Source organism: Colossoma macropomum, unplaced genomic scaffold (genome assembly GCF_904425465.1).
Source record: "Colossoma macropomum unplaced genomic scaffold, Colossoma_macropomum, whole genome shotgun sequence".
Taxonomy (NCBI): Eukaryota; Metazoa; Chordata; class Actinopteri; order Characiformes; family Serrasalmidae; genus Colossoma; species Colossoma macropomum.
The window spans coordinates 10,925,946-10,945,342 of record NW_023494802.1 but is presented as its reverse complement, the minus strand read 5'-3'; the positions used below and the strand labels follow the sequence as shown (position 1 = coordinate 10,945,342).

The following is a 19,397-nucleotide window of genomic DNA, read 5'->3' as shown; positions in this document are numbered from 1 at the left end:
ACTCTCCTCCGATCCAGCTAGTCACAGTGCACAGATGAGGCCCAGCTGGAGCCAGGAAAGACCCGAACGCGTCGCCATGGCAACCCTTGTCCCAGACTGTTCATACACAATTCATGCCGACCTTTCACTCTGCGGCATCGGCCCTCTGGCGGCCCCCGTGCGTCCACCGTGTGGCCTGCAGATCCGGCAAGAGGTGCACGGGGCCTCTTACAGGTGTATCCTCTCAGTCAGCGTGAGTGCCAGCACCAGGTCCAGCCATAAACCTCCCTTATGCAGCTTTAATGAGTGTCAACATGCCTCATTGGCAACAGACTAGACAGGGGAGGGGGTGAAGGGCAAGGGGGATCTGGTTTACGGAGAGAGATGTTTGGGTGGATGGATGGATGGATGTAGAGAATGACCTCATTTTAGCGAGGGGGAGGGTGAAAGAGAGTGAAGGAGAGTGAGAATCGAAATAGGAAAGCAGAAGAAGGGAAGCAGAGAATAATTAAGTGTCATTTGTGGGGAAAATATCAAACATGTTCAGAAACAGCAATAACCCAAGAGCCGTTCCAACTGCTGAATTTCCAAACCTGAATTATGTTTCTGTCTTTTTGCCTCACTTCAATAGCCTGTCTGTACAGTCACTCAAACTACTCTGGATGTGAATTAACAGATACAAGACAGAAGGTCATTCTTTCCTGAAACCTTGCCTGGCTTATGGTTGTGCATAGATATTCACTCACTGTAATTCATAACGCGTCAGTTCGGAAGGTCCGTTCAATTGCAGCCCATTTAGATCTATTCAGGCTTTAACATTTATTCTAAATGACGTTTGAATCACCACTCACTTTACCTGACTTTAAGTCCCATTAATCAATATAAAGGGCTAAAATGTCCCATTTGAGTGCACTTAATGTAAATCACCTCAAATTCCTGCATATTGTTATATGACATTTGGTGCTTGGAAAACCATTAACTCGCAGAGTGCAGACTCTGTAGTCAATCTTTGCAAGACTGCGCAGGGAAGATAATTTGTATCTAATTTTTTCTGACATTATCCCTATTGGTAACTTCCCTTTAATACGCTGGCCTAATCAGACCGGGATGTGTTTAATTTTTCATAATTACTCCAGTGTGCCTTGGGGGAGAGGGTGGGGGTTGCAGAGATGAGAGATCCAGAGGGCACATTTGCGACTCGGATCACAATCCTATCTGTCATCCAACACCACACATGCTGTGCCTTAGAGAGAGATGCATTTTTATACAGGCGGAGGGAGAGAGAGAGCGGGGTCCATTTAGAAAATTGGCTCTTTTTGTGTCATTACATTCCTATTGTGTCTGTAGCCGAGCCCTGGGCTCTGGGGCTTCTCTCTGATTGCTACAGTACTCAAAACTCCCCTGCAACCAGAGAGGGGGAGGCAGGATTGACAGAGAAAGAGAGCCAGGCTCGCAAAGCTAGGAGAGAAAAAGCAGCCTTCTCTTGCGCCGCGGCAACGTGGGAGTTAAACTGTCTCCAAGATCTATCGGGAGTGAAAGTCGGGTCCGTTATCAGTTCTTTCTGCTGGTGGCCCTCTCACACGGGCTAATATCTCCTCTCGCACCTGTCTGGACTAATGGCACCATGGATGTGCTCGGAGTACTTTTTGCTGTGCTGAGGCATTCAGGGGATGCCGTCCAGCAAGGAAAGTTTGGTCTCCTCCCAGGCTGGAGCAGCTGTCTCAGGCAGGGTGTCTGTTACCTGTTCCAGTGGCTGCATATACCATTACATAAAAGCCTGAGGCTGCAGTCGCTCACCAAACCTATGCTATAGCACAAAGACCCCTAGGCCTTGCTTGCACTTGAAAGGCGAGTGGCTCTCCAACCGCGTAATGGAGCAACACACATTCACAGTATGTAATAGTAGACAGTGTTCTCAGTGAGAGTGCTGGCTTCTTATGGACTTTTTAAACTACTGCAAGAGTCATTATAGCACCTTAGATGCATTATATTACTTTTTGTCCTTTAGTCTGAATCTGGACACACTGCTGTTGATGCAAAGACCCACTTCTCCATTGCATCCCTAGTGCTCTTTTTTCACTCCACATCCTAGCTGAAGTATGTATACTCTGATAGAGTTTCTGATATCATTAAACTTTTGTTGTTGTATTGCTATTAGAGTAGCATTGAATGTAACCTTTGTCCGAGTATGTACTTAGAGTGTGTTTTGGGACTTGTTGCTGGAAATATACACTCAAATCTTGGACTGCAAACACACATATATTTGAGAGATACTGCTGGTGTGCTTTGATGGTTGTCCTCCCCTTTCGATAGCTATCCAGTTGTCAAATTCAATACAAGCAAATAACTGAAATGTTGCAAAACAATTCTGAACAAGGCTGTATTTCCATCAGCTGTATACAAAAGAAAAGACTTGTGTATGTTTTTCTGAGATGTATGGACACAGCCTTCAGGGAAATCTTTAATATTGAGTTGCTGTTTTGTTTGTACGAATGTTGTTCGTAAGTTTGTAAGAATAAGTAGACAGTCGGTTAATTAATCGGTCAGTTATTCAGTCATTTAGTTAGTCAGTTTGTTTAGTAGTTCTCAAAATGGTCTTCAGGGACCCCCAGCCAGTCTACATTGGGGACTTGTTTGAGAACCCCTGAGTTAGTAAGTCAATCAGTCAGTTAGTTACAAAGTCAGTCAATCAATGAGTTAGTTAGTCAGTGAGTCATGTAGTCAGTCAGACAGTTTGTCAGTTGGTCAGCCAGTCGATAAGTTAGTTAGAAGACATAAGATATTTCAAGTCTGAAGGAAAAAAAAATAAAAGTAAGTGAGAAGTTCTGGAGAACCCCTGCAGAGGTCATCCTCTTCTGGGAGTCTTTAATCCAGTGGCTGCTGGAGAGATTTTCCATGGTGTCAGACGTGCTCAGGAAGTGGAGGATGTTTTGGAGTGAGTGATAGGGGCTTAGGGACTGATCTTCTGTGCTCCGCACCGAGCTGCTCCCCTCTGCACGGGCCGCCCGAGCCTGTTAGAAGAGCCGCTATTGATCCTGCTGGGCCCCTTGGGCACCTGTCAATCTCAGCCTGTCCACTCCGTATCCACACGCTTAAATCAATCTCCCTCGCTTCTTTCTCTTTACCTGTCCTTGCGAGCCGTTCTCCCTCTGCGTTTTAAGGAGGGGGAGCAACCAATTACATGCTTATGTAACGTTCCAGGTCCCCAGCCATGCTTCTTTTCATTCCACTCCATTTCACCGCTGGCCTCTGCTTTTATTTTCAGTGCTCCGTGGTGCAGGAAAGAGGGAGTGCGAAAGGTTCACCCTGTTACATGCATCTGCCAGCGTGGAAGGTGCCTGATGAGGGCATCTGCTAATTATACTGTGCACACTTTATTTTGGGTGTCAATTAAGAGGGAATTCATGGCTCCGTTGGCAGGGAAGAGTGCATTCGTCTCCAAGTGTCTAGAAGCGGCAAAACAGAAAGGTCCTTTTTAAAGCAAGGTCAGACCTGTTGGTGCTGGAACTGTTAAGGCTGTCTTTCTGTCTTGCGTTGTCTCTCTCTCTGTCTCTCTGTCTCCTCGCTCCCTCTGTTTCTCCATTGGAGGGCAGTAAATGGATAGTGTAACTGGTTAGGTGGGGGTGTAGCGCTCCATCTGTTCCTTACACGGTAGAAACCTGTCTGGGAATTGAGACACTCCCATTCGCAGCTGCTGCTGAGCCTCAGACGCTTGCAGAGACGTCCTGCCAATGCTGGAGAGATGGGGATGGCAGCACGCTGTGGCTGGCGGAAGGGGAGCACTTCCTTACCATGGTAATCGGGTTTAACGTGCCCCGCTGGGATGGGCTGGGGAGCAGACTCCGGCCGGCTTTTGTCTGATGCTTCGCTCTGATCTCGGCAGGATGACGCAAGGCCTGGCCCTCGCCTGTTGGTCTCGTTCGTCACTCCTTGTCTTTCTCACCTTGCTCATGCCGAGTCTTACTTCTCAGATACTCCCACACATATCCCCGCTGCTTAAGCCGGCCTTTATAATCATTAGCCAGTTCTGTGCCAAATCCTACTCCTGCCACCCCTCAGAGCTGCACATTATAATATTTGTTAATCATTATTTGCCTTGCAGTACTAATATCACAGAAGGCTGCAGTATGCAAACGAACCTCTGCAAAATCAAATTTTGTGCTGTGAGCATTCTGACCAATAACAGATGATTCGGTAAATGTTTGGGCACATCGAGACATTCACACGATCTTGATGAATGATATTGTTTGTTAATCGTCATGACGGTATTGACAGGCTGTAACATGCAGATGACACAGATCAAGCCTCCATCAAGTCAGTGGTTTTGTTTATGTGTGCTGCAAGCATCCTGACCATTTTAATGATCCAAAAAATCCTGGACGTTTGAGTGCACTCCCCTGATCCAAGAAACATGACAAATGAATTTGGTCAAAAACAAAAAACACAGGTATTTGCCATCTAATTCTCAAGGTGCTTTTTAGAACCCCATAGGCCTGGCTTGTAAATTCACTCACTCACACATACACACACACTCACTCACATTTAGCAGGCTGAAGATTCACCACAGGGGGTTCCATTAGGACTCAGATACCTTTTGAAGGGTGCTTTGCATCAATATGTTCTTGTTGCTAGATTCTGTATATTTAGAGTTATCAACAGCAAGGATGCGCAAGTCTTGCCAAACCTGACATTGACAGTGCTGTAATGGTTCAAATCAGTAATTCTGTTATTTTGTTGAGCTTATGTTATACTCTGTAAATTCAGAACTGATCCCCAATTTCAAAATATTCATAAAATTATGGTAATAAAATATAATAATTAATGCAGGCTGATTGTCAAGGATTTGTTAATGTGTCTCAAGGCACATCACAATCATGACGTAGCAATATAATAGCAATATGGTATCTTATCCATATCAAGTTAAGGTTAAGTGACCCTTATTAGTCCCACAACGGGGAAATTTCACCTCCGCATAACCCATCCGTGAAGTGAAACACCACATACACACTAGTGAGCACACACACTAGGGGGCAGTGAGCACATTTGCCCGGAGCAGTGGGCAGCCCTATCTGCAGCGGCCAGGCAGTTGGGTGCCTTGCTCAAGGACACCTCAGTCACGTGCTGTAGGCTCTGGGGATCGAACCGGCGACCTTCCGGTTACATGACCGGTTCCATAACCTCCAGCCCATAACTGCCCCCGATCAATGCCATGATCAAGCACCCTCTACAACCCTTTCTGTAAACTACTTGCATAGTGAGGAACAAGGCTTTGGATTTGAGAGGCAGGTGGATTGTATTCACCCTTTGGACCTTGTGAATGAATGGGCCCTTGTCAGGGGATGGGTGTCATCAGGGACAGTTTCAGCAAGGCCGGAGATTGGAGGCTGACCCGTCTGGGTTTGATGGTGCTTCAGCTTAACTCCGTGACTCCAGCAGCCTCTGAGACACTTCTCAAACCCCACAAAGAGACAGCTTTATTGGTGCAACTATAAATTAATGGCACATACCTATTCCTTGGGCCATAAATTCCTGTGCATTTGTGCCTGATCATGTGGTCTCCTTGTGAGGGGAAGTATCCTGTGAATCTCAATGGAATGTAATTCAATCTGCACAGTCGCACACTGCCAGAAATGCTTTATGGGCAAAGGGTGCACATGTGCCCATGGCTGTTTCCAACATGTGGCAGTGTCTTTGTGTAGTTATGAGTACCACATTGTGTTTCAGGATGTGTGTTCACAGGGCTTGCAGCTGTGCGCAGGTCTGGAGTAGTAGGCAGTGGGAACAGGTTTGAGCAACCAAAGATGTGTAGACTGGGCCAGATCTCTCGGAGGATGTCTAACCTGAAATGACCAAAAACTTTCATTTGTGACTTGTGCTCAGTTTGCCCCTCCTATAGGGTTCTTTACCTGGGCCAGATACAGTAATATTACACCAGCACCACATATGATAATGAGCCACAAGACAATAAAGAAAATCAGGGAGCAGAAAGACATGTCAGCTCTATTTTTATGGTGATTAATTTAGTGCAGGGCTAAAGGGACTGAAACGTGCTCTTGCCTGCCGATGCGTGGTCGCATTCCATGTTTTTAAATGTACATTCGGCACCCCTCCCTGTGTTCGGTGAAGTATCGCATGTATACTCTGTATTGCATTCTGCCTTATTTCTTCCTGTACGGATATGATTGATGGACAGCACAGCTTGCTTTGATTCCTGGAAAATAACCCAATCATAAGCTGCGCTCACCTTTTAGGGTTATTAAGAAAAAAAAGAAGGAAGAGAGAAAGGGAGAGGAGAGAGAAAAAAACAAGGCAGTGTTTGACAGCAGCTAAAATGAGCTCTCTCATTCTGAAATACTGGGCAGCTTTTAATGGGCTTTATTTTGCGCTTACTCGCTCTTTGGTTGGGGAAGGGGAGGGGGGCGCAGGTCGCATTTTATAGTGACAGCCGGCTCTTTTCTTGCTCCCTCGCTTTCATTCTCTCTCTCTCTCTCTATATATGTCCAGGCAGGCTGAGAGAGGAGCGAGTGGGAGAGAGGGAAAAAAAGAAAATGAAGTGATTTGTGGAGGTATTGATCGGCGGCGGGGGGATATTGATTAGGCCGCTGGGCGAGATAGAGAGGGGGCAGGGCCAGAGCTGGTCCGGCTCTTTGTCTAGAGGAGATGGGCACTGGTTGCCCCGGCTGCTAGGGCGTGCCACCATGCCACTGGGGGTCAGTGGCTGGCAGCGCTGACCTCTGCGACAACTGTGACACATGGAAATCATTATGGCCAGTCCAGTGAGCACGGCTGTACTGCACTGCGCTTATCTCACACATCAGTGATCACGCAGGATTCTGAGCAGTCGTTAGTGAATTCAAACACTTTGCTTTGATAAATCGACTTCTGAGTAGTTTGGGGACTTTACTAAAGCTTCCAACTGCTAACGCAGCACATCGTAAATGACCTGTTCAGTTTTCTCTTCAAATGCAGCAATCAAGACTGCGAAGCCGTGGGACATAAATTAATGCCATATGTTTAAAAAAAGGGGAAAAAAGATGATAAAAACCTTTCCCACCAAGTAAATCATCAGATGCTAAAATCTGAGCTTAATGATGATGAGGGGAAGGGAAAAAAAAGCTGTGAAGAACATTTGGACTAATCTACATGTCTCAGGAAAACAACCACTGCCGTGTAATTTAGCAGATTTGTGGATGGAAGTGGGAGCTTTTACAGTACAGCATTAGAGCCATCTGGCCTTAGCTTGGGCTCCCTCCAGGAGAGACCCCAGACCGGGCGTGTTCCATTACTGAGCTGCTTTCGCTCCCTCCCCCCCCTCTCTTCACCATAAGCTCAAATGATTAGGAGCATCACCCTCCATGCGTCAACCATCAGAAGTCACTCGGCAATTAAGAATTATGCCTTTCCTGCTCTCTCGTTTTTATCTGCTCTCCCGTTTTTTCCCCCTTTAAATCATGCAGGGGAAAAAAAAAGGGAGCGAGGTGCTGAGGGCTGATGAAAGAGAGTGAGAAAGTGGTAGGAAGTGAAAGAGGAGCTGAGCGCGAAAAAAAATAGACGGGAAAGGCTGAACGACAGCATGTGATGATGAGGAGGGACCAGGGGGAAGAGCTGAGAGTGGAAGTGAACGGAGTGCCGGGGATGGGGGGGGGGGGCTGGAGGGAAAGCCAACGTGTGTGCAGACTAAAGGAAGGAGAACATGAAAGCGTGTTCAGACGTGGAGAGATGGAGTGAGTGAGAGCGGGAGAGAGAAGCACTCCACCACGACGCTTCTCTCCGGACGCCTTGAATAATTGAATCTTGCGTAGCGTCGCTGCCAGGCGCTGGTGATTTATTCATGTATATTTCAGGAAGTTGTAATCTTTTCATAGCTCGGCCGTTTTCCTTTGTGCCGGAGATGAAGGGTGACATAATAGGGCCTGCTACCGGATCTCCATTATTAATACCATGAGCTACGGCCGGCATAACCTCTTGCACGCTTGAGACGTCCATGAGGATAGCTCCACCCCCTGTCTCTCTTACCACCACATAGGTTGACTCACCTCGAGAGTCCGCGTCCAATGCTCCTACGTGCGCCCTTTGCCACTCTACCAGCCGTGTCTCGAGTTAACGCGAGCTGTCGCGAACCTTGCATGCGCTGCCAGGCCATCTTCTTGGTTGTAGATCAGAGGGTAAGGCGATGGTTCTCTTCCGATTCTTCCATCTCTCCTTCTCCTTTCTTGAGGCTCTTTTCATTATAGCCCTGGCTTGGCCCCGGCCTGCGCTGTGTGGGAGGGTCTTCTTCTTCTTTTTTTTTTCCCTTCGCCGAGGCTCAGCGCTGGTAAATAAGTTGGGGTGGTTTTAAGCCGGGTCAGGGCCCCGAGCAGGCATGGAGGAGCAAGGGAGTCAGAAAGAGAGAGAGGCGAATTGATTGGGGCCTTTATATGTGGAAATGAGAAAATAGAAGGTTCCCTCAGCGCCCCACAACACTATCTATAACTCCAGCCGAATGAAATAACTCCTGCTTTTTTTTATTTGTTTCTTTTTTTCTATCTGTTCATTTTACTTTTTGATAACAAGTGGTGAAATGGAATGGAAAGGAGAGGGGAAAAAAGGAGGGAGGAACAGTGGAAAAGCTGAGCACTCCAGATTGGATGGCGGTCCATGGTCGTTACTCCAGTCGCCGCCTCTGTGTGCAGGTGCATACAGTACCACAGCTGTGTGCAATAGATTATAACAGTATTGCAGTCAATAATGGCCAAGTACAGTGGAGCAGACAGAGGCTGAAGACCTGCGCAAGAAACCTCATATGAACTGAAGTGCGAGACAGCTGGCGCTCTACTTTTCAGTCACTGGTAGAGCAGAGACGACGTTAGTGTTTATTTGCTGTCTGGAAATCAATGGCCATGCCCCGGAGAGTCCACTCCCATTACTCATGCATGAAGCCCAGATATTAGCTGCAACCCCGGTGCCCCTCTCCAAAATGAGATTTTTCACAATGAAATCTCCAAACAGGATTTCTCTCACAAGATACAGTTGCCGACATAAACGCATCGTAACTTTTATAGAACTCGATTATATAGTTGTGGATGGCCTCTTGCACGTATGCTAACAGGGCCGCAAACCTTCGGAAAGGCAGAATTACTCCAGGCTGCGCGGTCTGCGCTACCCCCCAGCGGATCAATTGGTTTTCAGTCTAAGCCACACGTGTGGAAGGTGCCCGTTGTCAAACTAACGGCCACGTCTTCCCCCATTGACTCGCAGGCTGTCGTCATGGCAACATGTTTCCAGCACTAGTGCCTCTGGCACCACATGGTTGGTAAATGAGCGTGAAGCAGAGAATGTATAGGGGTGAGATCATCTCAAAAATGGAGTCCATATTTTCACAAATCTGAAGGAAGATGGAATGTGTGTATCTTTTTACTGGGTTATCCCATAGGATCCTGTATTATATATCATATATTATATTGAAAAGTCCGTATGGACTAGCACAGTTCCACCACAACAGATGAAGAATTGTAATGCAGTGTTTCACAAACATGTCAACTAATAGTGCTGATTCTAGTGATAGGCAGCTAGTGAAGAGATCATTTGTGGACATTGAAACAACACAGTGGTTAAATGATGTAACAGGCTTATATATATGGCAGTTAAATTATGGATTACCTTCACAAATGCATGATCCTTCACACTTGAGAATCACACGCTATTCTAAGCTTTTATTTTGTATGCAGAGGCAGTCTTTTCATTTATTTATTCCCTTTCTTTCTCTGTTGCACTTTCAGAGGGCTGGAATGGTTTAGTAAGAGGCGTTTTTTTTTTTTTTGAAAACGCTTGTCAGCCATCTCCCCACTTAACATGCAGCAGTGTCATCCAGTGGCACACGTTATGCATTGCTTGAGTTTGAATATGCACAGACGTGGAGCGGTTATTCAGAGACACTGTCTGCCATTCGCCTCATTCCTCCCTCTCTCTCTCTCTCTCTCTCTCTCTCTTTCTCTCTCTCTGTTCTCTCTCTTCTGATTATGGTAGCATAGCTCTCAGAGTGGTCAGCCATTCATGGAGTCTGGCGGAAGACGTGGAGAAACCAGCTCTATTATCGCATCTATATTTGATGCTCCTCTCTGCTCTCGGTTCGGCTCGACAAGCACCTAGCGCTCGGCCTACACGCTCGCTTTCTCTCTTGACAGCTTTCACTCCTCTACCCTAGTGATATGATGATGAGAGAGAGACAGAGAGAGAGAGAAAGAGAGATGGGGAACATAGTGAAATGGGTGTATGTGCACATGTTCTCTCTGTACTGGTGCAATGCACAATGGCTGTTGACATATACTATCAGGTTTTGGGATTGAGACACTGGTGATGAGTGAGAGAGATAGAGAGAATATGGTATATATTGTATAACATACGTGCATATATTTTCTCTGTAGAGGTGTGAGGCACAGGGGCTACTGGCACATTGGCTACTGGCTCCACCCTGACTTCTCTTACCTGTCACCTGTGTCATGATTATCTTGCCTTCATATTTAGGTCTATTGTTTGCTTTTGGACTTTATTGAGTCACACACACACACATTTTCTAAACCGCTTATCCTTCTAGGTCGCGGGTTGTGCTGGAACCTATCCCAGCAGTCATTGGGCGGAAGGCAGGATATACCCTGGACAGGTTGCCAGTCCATCTCAGGGCTGCTCTGTTCCAGTTGTGTACAAAAATATCATGAGGTGTACACCAGGGACGTACATGGTCACTCGAGTAACCGCTTGAGGTTCCAGTGTTAAAATAGTAACACCCTTATTTGGGTATTCGTTGCATTCCATCCCAAGAAGACGGTGACAGTGTACAGGCCAACATTCTGAACTGCATGTTTTGTGTATTAACAGGACTGTAAAATGTGATAGTTTTGCTTATTATTGTGATGAAGTTGTTACTCCAGCTTACATCATATCAAGCTGTGGATGCTTTAACCTACCACTGTCACCAAATTCTAAAAGTCTTTGTTTATTTATTTTTCGAGCTATCATAGGAGATTTCAAATCAGCGTCTACATCATGGAATGTATGACAAAATTATGTCAAATTACTGAAAAATGACAAAAAAATGGAGGTACGAGGTTTTGTTCCGACAGCAGCGACATACACGCACATACTTATGTACTCTCATACTCCTTTGTTATCCTCTTGCTCTCTCCATATTTATTATTGTAGATGCAGCTGCATACAACATATTGCATGTAGATCCTTGCACTTAACACTACCTGTCACACTGCAAAGTGCTGCTACAAATACTGCTACTGTTACTACTTTTACTTTAGTGCTGTCAATGATAAGCTAAGCCACAAACTGCTACTTATGTACTGCTAGAGACAGTCTTGTACACCGGGTATTGTGCACTGTCTTGTCATGTTTTGCATGTCATTGCTGCACTTTAGTCTTGAAGATGCACCATTTTGTTTCACAGTATGCCTACAAATGGTTGAAATGACAAAGGTGTCTAAGTCACATGTTGCCATTGTACCGCCTTATAACAGTACACACCTATGGCAACATACAGCTGTAGAAACGTTGCCATAGTGATAGGGTTACTGGCAAAAATGATTTCAGATGATTGTCAGAGGAAAGCTTTAGCACTTTAGCACCTTCGATTCCTTATTTAAGGTGGAGGAAAGGCAGGAGGATGCTCTGTACTCTTTCATTTTTCATTGTATAATACTGGCTGATACTGGAAGTCAACAGTGAGATATTCGGCATCCATGGCTCCCAAAGAAAACGCCATCTGGTTTATTCCACCTTGTTGGCACTGGCAGAAGTTTCAAAGAATGTTACGCTTACCGCTGTGGTCTGCGGAACATGGCAGTTAGCAGTGGCATCATTTTCCATTACTGCTCCTTTGGAAAACAACAGAATATCCGGTTTGCCATTGTCCATCCACTGCCACCATGTAAACACAGCATAAGTCTATTATATATTATGCAGTGTTTAGTGTACAAGTGAGACACTTTATCTGTGTTAGTTCCTTGTATTGTATGGTTTGCTGTTTTCTTTTCACCTCTGTTGTAGTTTCTGATTATAGACAGTTTCACTCTGTTACCCTTCCGCTCTGTTTTTGGCTGTGGATATGCAAATGCTCTATCTTTCTGATTACTAGCCTATTTGACCCCTGCTGAGCAACTGCCTTTGTTAATGATCTGGATGTCTGGAGGGATGCTGCTAATAAAATGACTCTGCGTTTGCTGCATCTAAGCCTCACTTTTTAGCTCTAATATCAAGTCAAGTCATGTCGAAGTTCATTTATGTGGCACTTTTTACAACAGGTGTTGTCACAAAGCAGCTCTACAGAAAAAATCCAGGTCCAAGCCCCCGTGAGCAAGCCAATAGCGATTGTGGCAGGGAAAAACTTCCTAAAAGCAAGAGGAAGAAACCAAGACTCAAAAGAGGAACCCATCCTCCATGTGTGTGATGAGGTTCTGGTTTGGGGGCCGGACATTGTGGTGGTTAAAACTGAAAAACAAAAACATTCACTCGCCTGAAGGATTTTCCGCTGTATGCACAGCATCTTGTAGTGCAGGACCTTTACAGCCCAAATCAGTAGAACTATGCATCCTGTACTCGAGTGTGTAGCAGAGCATCCTCAAGCTGTTGATTTTGGCCTGTGTCACCGAGAGTCGACACACACCGGTGAATTTCAAGCAGCCTCTCAGGTGGCAGGTCCGATGTTCAAAACAACAGCAGGAAGGTATGCGTGTCACACTGACACAAGAGGAGAGTGGCTGTATGGCACATGCACGCGCATGTCCCCCAGTCCAGCTTTGTGTCAGAAATCATGCTATTCTCTCTGAAACAAAGCTTGCTGAGTGTATGTGTGAGGTGTCAATCATGCAACAGTGTTCTGTCCTCTAAGAAAGAGAGGAAGGAGAGAGAGAGAGAGAGAGAGAGAGAGTGTTATCTTGCTGGAATTAACACAGACATGAACACTCACCTGTCAGCATTGGATGTGACAGAATGGGCTGTGTGTGTGTGTGGGTGTGTGTGTGTGTGTGTGTGTGTGTGTGTGTGTGTGTATGTGTGTGTGTGTTTGTGTGTGTGAAATGCTTGAAGTCAGTGATCAGGAACAGCCAGACAGATACTAGAGCCCATGTAGTGGTCATGCCCCTCCAGCCTCTACCTGGCCTGAGAACTGCTGATAAGAAAAGAGAGAGAGAGAGAAAGAGAGAAAGAGAAAGAGAAAAAAAGAGGGAGAACAGGATAGAGGAAACGAGATGGACTCTTGTGTGGTCGGTCCCTCGGGCCTCTATCGCCATTAGTGTTCTCATAGGTGATTCTGTAATTTCTTAACATTACAATTCTGAATAAGGAGATGACTTAATTCTGCGGCGAATAGTGGTTACTGTGTCTGTGTTTTTGTAAATTTGCCAGACAAAAATTTTTGACTTTGTAGTAAAATTATAGAAAGGCTAACCTACCATTTCCAGACCGTGGCTTTGTAAAGGGCTTTTAACAAAATGACTCTGTAAAACGTTTCAATGTCCCAGGTTTTTTTTTTTCTTTCTCTTTTCTATTTCGAATTACTGAGGTTCGGTTTAGGGTTAGGTTTAGTCATAGAAAAATGTTGTTACATATTAGTACTTATATATCGTCCGAAAAAACCTTCATTTGTGTGCATTTGTACACGGCAGCTGTCCTTTTCATAAAGAACATTTCCTAATGATTGGACCAATAGAAGTGCTCCAAAAATGCTTAGAAAACACCTCTTTACATTAACTTACATTGTATTTTAAAGCTACGATTTTGGAGAGACATGTTTTTTGGTTTGGACAGAGACAATATATATGTATATGAGACAAATTATTGTTATGTATATGTAGTTACCCATATGTGTAACTACATACGTATGATATATATCGCTGCCATTGGAACAAAACGTTTTTCAGTTTTTTATGTAATTTGAACATGCATGTTATCCTTTACATTGCCTGTAAATTTCATGATGAATGGACCAAAAGAAATGACAGAAAGTGACATGGAAAAAAGTCTGGTTCCATTGACTTCCATTAAAAGTAAAGTATGTTTTTCCTTCTCCTGTAAAGTTACCATTTCGGAGATAGAAGGTTTTGTTCGTTCTATAAACCTTCCTGGCATTGTATAAAAACCTTTTTCTACATGTCTGCGCGCAAACCCAAGATTCACAATGTGAGAATCTTAATTTCCATTTATTTTGTTCCTACTTTGCGCTTCAGCACAATCAGAATCATACTCAATGACTTAATTTTCCTGAGTGCTGATTTTTTTGTCTGATTGTAATTTTCTCATGTTGATTGTGCTCATATTTCTCTGCAGGCTGTCGAGGGAAGCTGTGTGGTTTTGGCGCAGTGTGTGAAAGAGACTCTGCAGACCCGTCGAAAGGAGACTGTGTGTGTAAGAAGGTGACGTGTCCATCCGTGGTGGCACCTGTGTGTGGTTCAGACTCTTCCACTTACACCAATGAGTGTGAGCTGGAGAAGGCGCAGTGCAGCATGCAGAGGCGCATCAAGGTGATGCGCAAGGGACCGTGTGGTAAGTTCAGTCTACTATTCTTCTTACATACACAGATATACACAAAAAAACATTAGACATGTACAAAAGTAAAGTTTTTTTTTTGTCTCAGATCCTAATAGAAGTCTTTTAATGCTGGGTATCAGCTGGTAACAAGTCCAGTGTGCAATATATGTATATAGTCTTATGCTAGAAATTTGAACACCCCTGGTCAAATTACCTGTTTTGTTGATTTTCTAGGTGAAAATAAGTTAACCTCTACAAAATATGGCATTTGTTCTGCAAATTTTAGTGCAGAATTTCTGTTTATTTACAGAGTTTAACAAAATGGAAAAACAGGGGCAACCAGGGATGCCCAAAAGTTGCATACAACCGTATGTGATGTGTTTACCCTTTAGAACCCTATGGAAGCCTAAAAGTGGTTGTCTCTTCCTATTTTGCAATGTAGCTTGGTGATATATCACACTAATAACAAGTGATCTATTTTTTCGGGTTCAGCACAAACCCAGCTTTTCAATAGTACCAGTTACTAACAAACATTTTCAATTTTTCAATATTCAAAAATAATAACCAAGTACATAAAGAGAACATAATTTTTCACATTGTTGCTGAAAAACAGCAAAACATATATAGAACAAAATACTTTGAATTAAGAATCAGAACAATCAGCCACTTTAACAACTTACAAAGTTCACTAGAAGCCTTTACTATCTATATGTGCAGCTCTGTGGCCATTTTTCTCAGCTCAGAAGAGATTTTTAGTTTATGCTTTCACTGGTGATATTTATTGCTATCCAACTGTACAGAGCCACGTTACACTCTTGGCATTTCCCAAGTGTCTCTGCTCTCATCATTCTTGCTCTCTAAAAACACCTGTGATAATTTAGCACTCATTTTGAAGGAAATCCTGCTGTCAAATGTTTTTTGATATTTTGGGATTGGCTGGTCACGTTTGAAAACTACTGATGTGTCTGCAGTCGCACTGTGGGATGCATCTGTATCATTTTTTTCAGACTGAGTACTCGCCGATACTGATTCTGATACCATACTGAGTAACCTACATTGAATTAAGTAGTAAATGAGTGAAATGTACCTTAGCAGTCAAATCATTCAAATCTAGCTGCATTAACTATCCATGTTACATTAGTTACCTTAAATTGAGCAGCTTTGAAGTGGAGAAAAGCTGGTTTTGTTCCACGTCAGAAATGCACTTCTGTACAGTGTTAAATAAAGTAAGTTTCATAGTTTTGATCCTCATCCCTCTTTCAACAACAGTCTCTGTAGCTCATTGGCAGCAGGAATCTCATCCAGGGCTAATCTTGTTTTACGATGACTCCTTTAAACAGTTTGTTAACATCCAAAAATATATTTTAGTACTGCAGGTTTTGGTTGAAGTCGTTTATATCAGCTCTACAACAGCGACTTTAATAGTGCTCAATTAGGTAAAATAGCCTCAACATCAGCACCATCTACAGACCACTCTCAGTCCTCTGCATTCCTTGTTCACGATATAATGACACACGCAACGGTGCTTGTCCCATTAATAATCATTTATTAGCATATTCATGATATGCATAAATGTGGGTGGGAGTTCCTCAGTAGAGAATGGGGGGTGGTCTGCCACCGGAGTGGAGTGTGTTTAGTGTGCCAGTGTGTCTGTCCCTGAGTAATGGCGTGCGATGCTTGTTCAGCCCTGACCCCGTTATTAAGCAGCGTTCTGCGTCTACCAGCCTGACCAGCATAAGCAGCAATTACTGAGCCTTGTGGAACAGGACGTCCGCAGCCTTCCAGCAGCCCTAATTAGCTGCCTCTCATGCCAGCTATAGTGAGAGAAGAAGGAGCATGAAGCTCACGGAGAGGCCTTCCTCCTATCTCCCCTCGCCATTCACAAACACATAAAGGATGGCACTCGCTTGCTGCGCTAATGCTTGATTAACATACTGCTTTATGTTAAGTCACTCCTGATGCCCAGCGGGCTGCTAATGGACAGCAGCCTACCCGTCACTTTCATAATGAAACAGGCAGCGTGTCCATCACTGCAGGTCGTCTCATCCTCCCTCCGCTCTCCTCGGATAACTGGGAGGAGAGCGTACGCTGTGCATTCTGGAGAACAGTGGTGGCCAGCTAAGAAAGGGAGCGGGAGAAGGGAGGGAGAGAGATAGCACACTGTAGGTTCCTCCTATGGTGTAAATTCCTTGAAACGCCACTCCTAACATTTTGTATAATTGTTTCCACTCGTAGCTCATTAAAACAAATGGAGGAATTCTGTCGCAGGCGCAGATTGTAAACATTCAGTCCATTCCATATTTGACTTTCTAAGTAGAAGAGGAGCTATTTTTAGGGATGCACCAAAATTTTGGCTGTCGAAAGAAAAGAAAAGGCAAAAACCTTTTAACAACAATAAAAAAGACTAAAAAACAAATAGGCCTACATTGAAGTGTCAAAATCTAAGACTGCACAGGTAATTTTAACGGGGATGTCAGTTTGATACAGTCGTTAAAAACGTCACTTGTTTCTTTCGCTCTCCTGCACTGTTCAGCACAAAGACAGGAGCCGTGTGGAACTGTTTCACTGTTTCTGAGAGACGTTAGTCCAGGGGTGTCCAATCTTAGCCGCAGAAGGCCGGTGTGGCTGCAGGTTTTCACTCCAGCAAAGCAGGAGATCACCTGATGAAACGTTTGAAGACTGAGGCCGACTGATTAAACAAGCGGAATCAGGTGTGCTCCAGCTTGTTTGGAGTGAAAACCTGCAGCCACACTGGCCATAAGACTGGACACCCCGGCATTAGACAAACTGTTTCCAATCAGTGTTCGTGCCAAGTACTGCGAAAGGGTACAGCGCCCACCAACATCTCTCCTACAGGTTTGATACCAATTGAAAATATGATATCACACTCGATACAAAGAATACGGCAAAGCAGAAAGTCCCTGCTCACGTGCTAAAGCCATCTGTGGCCACAGTTATTTAAATAATAAAAAAAAATCACAAACCTTCTTGTCACAGTGCAAAGTAACTAAGAATTCAGTGCCTTGAATGAAGTGCCAGCCAAGGCTTTTCATTATGGTGCATTAATAGTTTGAAGAAAAGTTACTGTTGTTGGTGTTTTGACATTGAAACAAACAGAAAGAAAGTCTGGAGCTCGGCTTGACCCTGTCAGTAAGAAGGTAAACTGAACGTAATTGAACTGTAATCCGTTCTGTAATTGCATTTAATTGAATGTATCGTTAAACGGCTGTAATAACTCTAGGCTTCTAGGAGTTAAACAGAGCAGGGCAGCTAGTATTCTTTGATTCAGACAATATTGAACTTGTAGGTGCTCAGGTGGTCTCTTGCTGTTTGAAAAAAGCAAAGGTGTATGCGTTTGATTCTGACGTTTGTGTGTGTAAGGATTTTTCTGTGATTTTGTGGACATTGTGTGTGTGTAAGAGGATCAGTGGGGCTCATTGCAGCGTGCTGGGAGCCTGTGCTGGATGGGCAGAAGAGCAGCAGGGCAGTGGGCCAGACCACCGGATCAATGACCGAATTGATCATGGCTGCAACTGAGCTGTGTGTGAACTGAACACGTCCAAAACTACTGACTATTACTACTGCATTCGCTCTCCCTCTCTCTATCTTCCTTTCTCTCTCTCTGTGTAATACGATTTCAGATGGAGGAGACGAATATTGCTTAACTAGACTGTAACGCAGTTGCCAAAATCAATCACATCATAACAGCAGTGGTTCGAATATCAAAACTAAATGCCTGTAACAGAAGTAGTATGAGTTTTCATTTGTGAAATAAGAATCTCTCCTCTTTATTAGTTGTTCTTACATGGAGCAAAAGGAAAACCACTGATGTTTAGTGAAAAAGGATAAAATCAATATGGAAATATCTGGGCTGATAACAATAACCTTTTGGCCAATACAATACTAACCTATAATAATATACTAACCTTTTTGGCATTTTAAAACAGGTTCAGTCTCTAAACCATATATAAAATACACTTAAGATGAATTAAAACTTTAAAATAGACTTTTGATTTATTTCACATAGCCATGGCTAAATACATAAATAAAATTGTACGTTTACATGTACATATTTAGCATACATTAGCAGATAGCAGCATATTTAGCAAATATACATATTTACATTTTTAGCCGATGCTCTTATCCAGACCGAATGCAGCATTGTGAAGGTAACATCACCATTGACTCTTATTAGTATAGCAGGGGCAGTGCTGGCCTCTCGAGGTCAGACCTGATCTCCTAGCGAGAATACACGACTGGGAACTTGTTCAACTTTTGATGCTTGACTGCAGCGACACAGTACCAAGTGTATGCCCACTCTAAACCCCACCCCCCTCTAGTTCGTGCCTCTTTAATGGCTGGAGTACAGTTGATAACACAAGCAAAACAAGCCAGCTAACAGAACCCTTTCATTGGTTAATGAAACTGTTTTGCCTTGCAAAAGGTTTGTTTTTCTGCATGTAATGTGTTCTTCACACATACAACACACATGCCTAAAGTTTTTGGAGGTCTTTTCAGCTGTGCTAACTTATGTTATGCCACAGGCTAATGGCAGGCTTGTTGTCCGTTGGTCAATGTTGACAAGCACACCATCGCCCCATACTCACACAAGGCATTGGATTGCTTTAGAAATTCCACACTCTGTTATTTCTCACACTAATTAGTCTGCAATCACACTTATTTTTAGCTCAGAATTTTTCATGGTTATCTCCAGATGTTCTCGCTACGACACCACATCTGGCCCTGTGAGTGTACGGCTATACTGATCTTATCCGCTGTAGTGTTCATCTAACCCCTTAAATGGCCAGGGTACACTGTTGGACCCAAAGTTTTATTGCACACGTCAGTAACCTAAGAATAGCTCAGCCAGTTTGCATTGAAGTCCCTGTAGTTACTGAATAATAAGTACT

The 19,397-nt window shown here is 44.0% G+C and overlaps 1 protein-coding gene across 4 annotated transcripts in view; it reads left to right on the top strand.

Annotated features, from left to right (window-relative positions):
* Positions 1-19,397, top strand: part of agrn (agrin) — a 313,528-nt gene that overhangs the window by 148,647 nt on the left and 145,484 nt on the right. For all 4 annotated transcript variants that reach the window (XM_036590661.1, XM_036590660.1, XM_036590662.1 and 1 more), the window contains one exon: positions 14,287-14,502. In XM_036590661.1, coding sequence (XP_036446554.1) covers positions 14,287-14,502 — 216 coding nt within the window. The remainder of the gene's footprint in view (positions 1-14,286; positions 14,503-19,397) is intronic.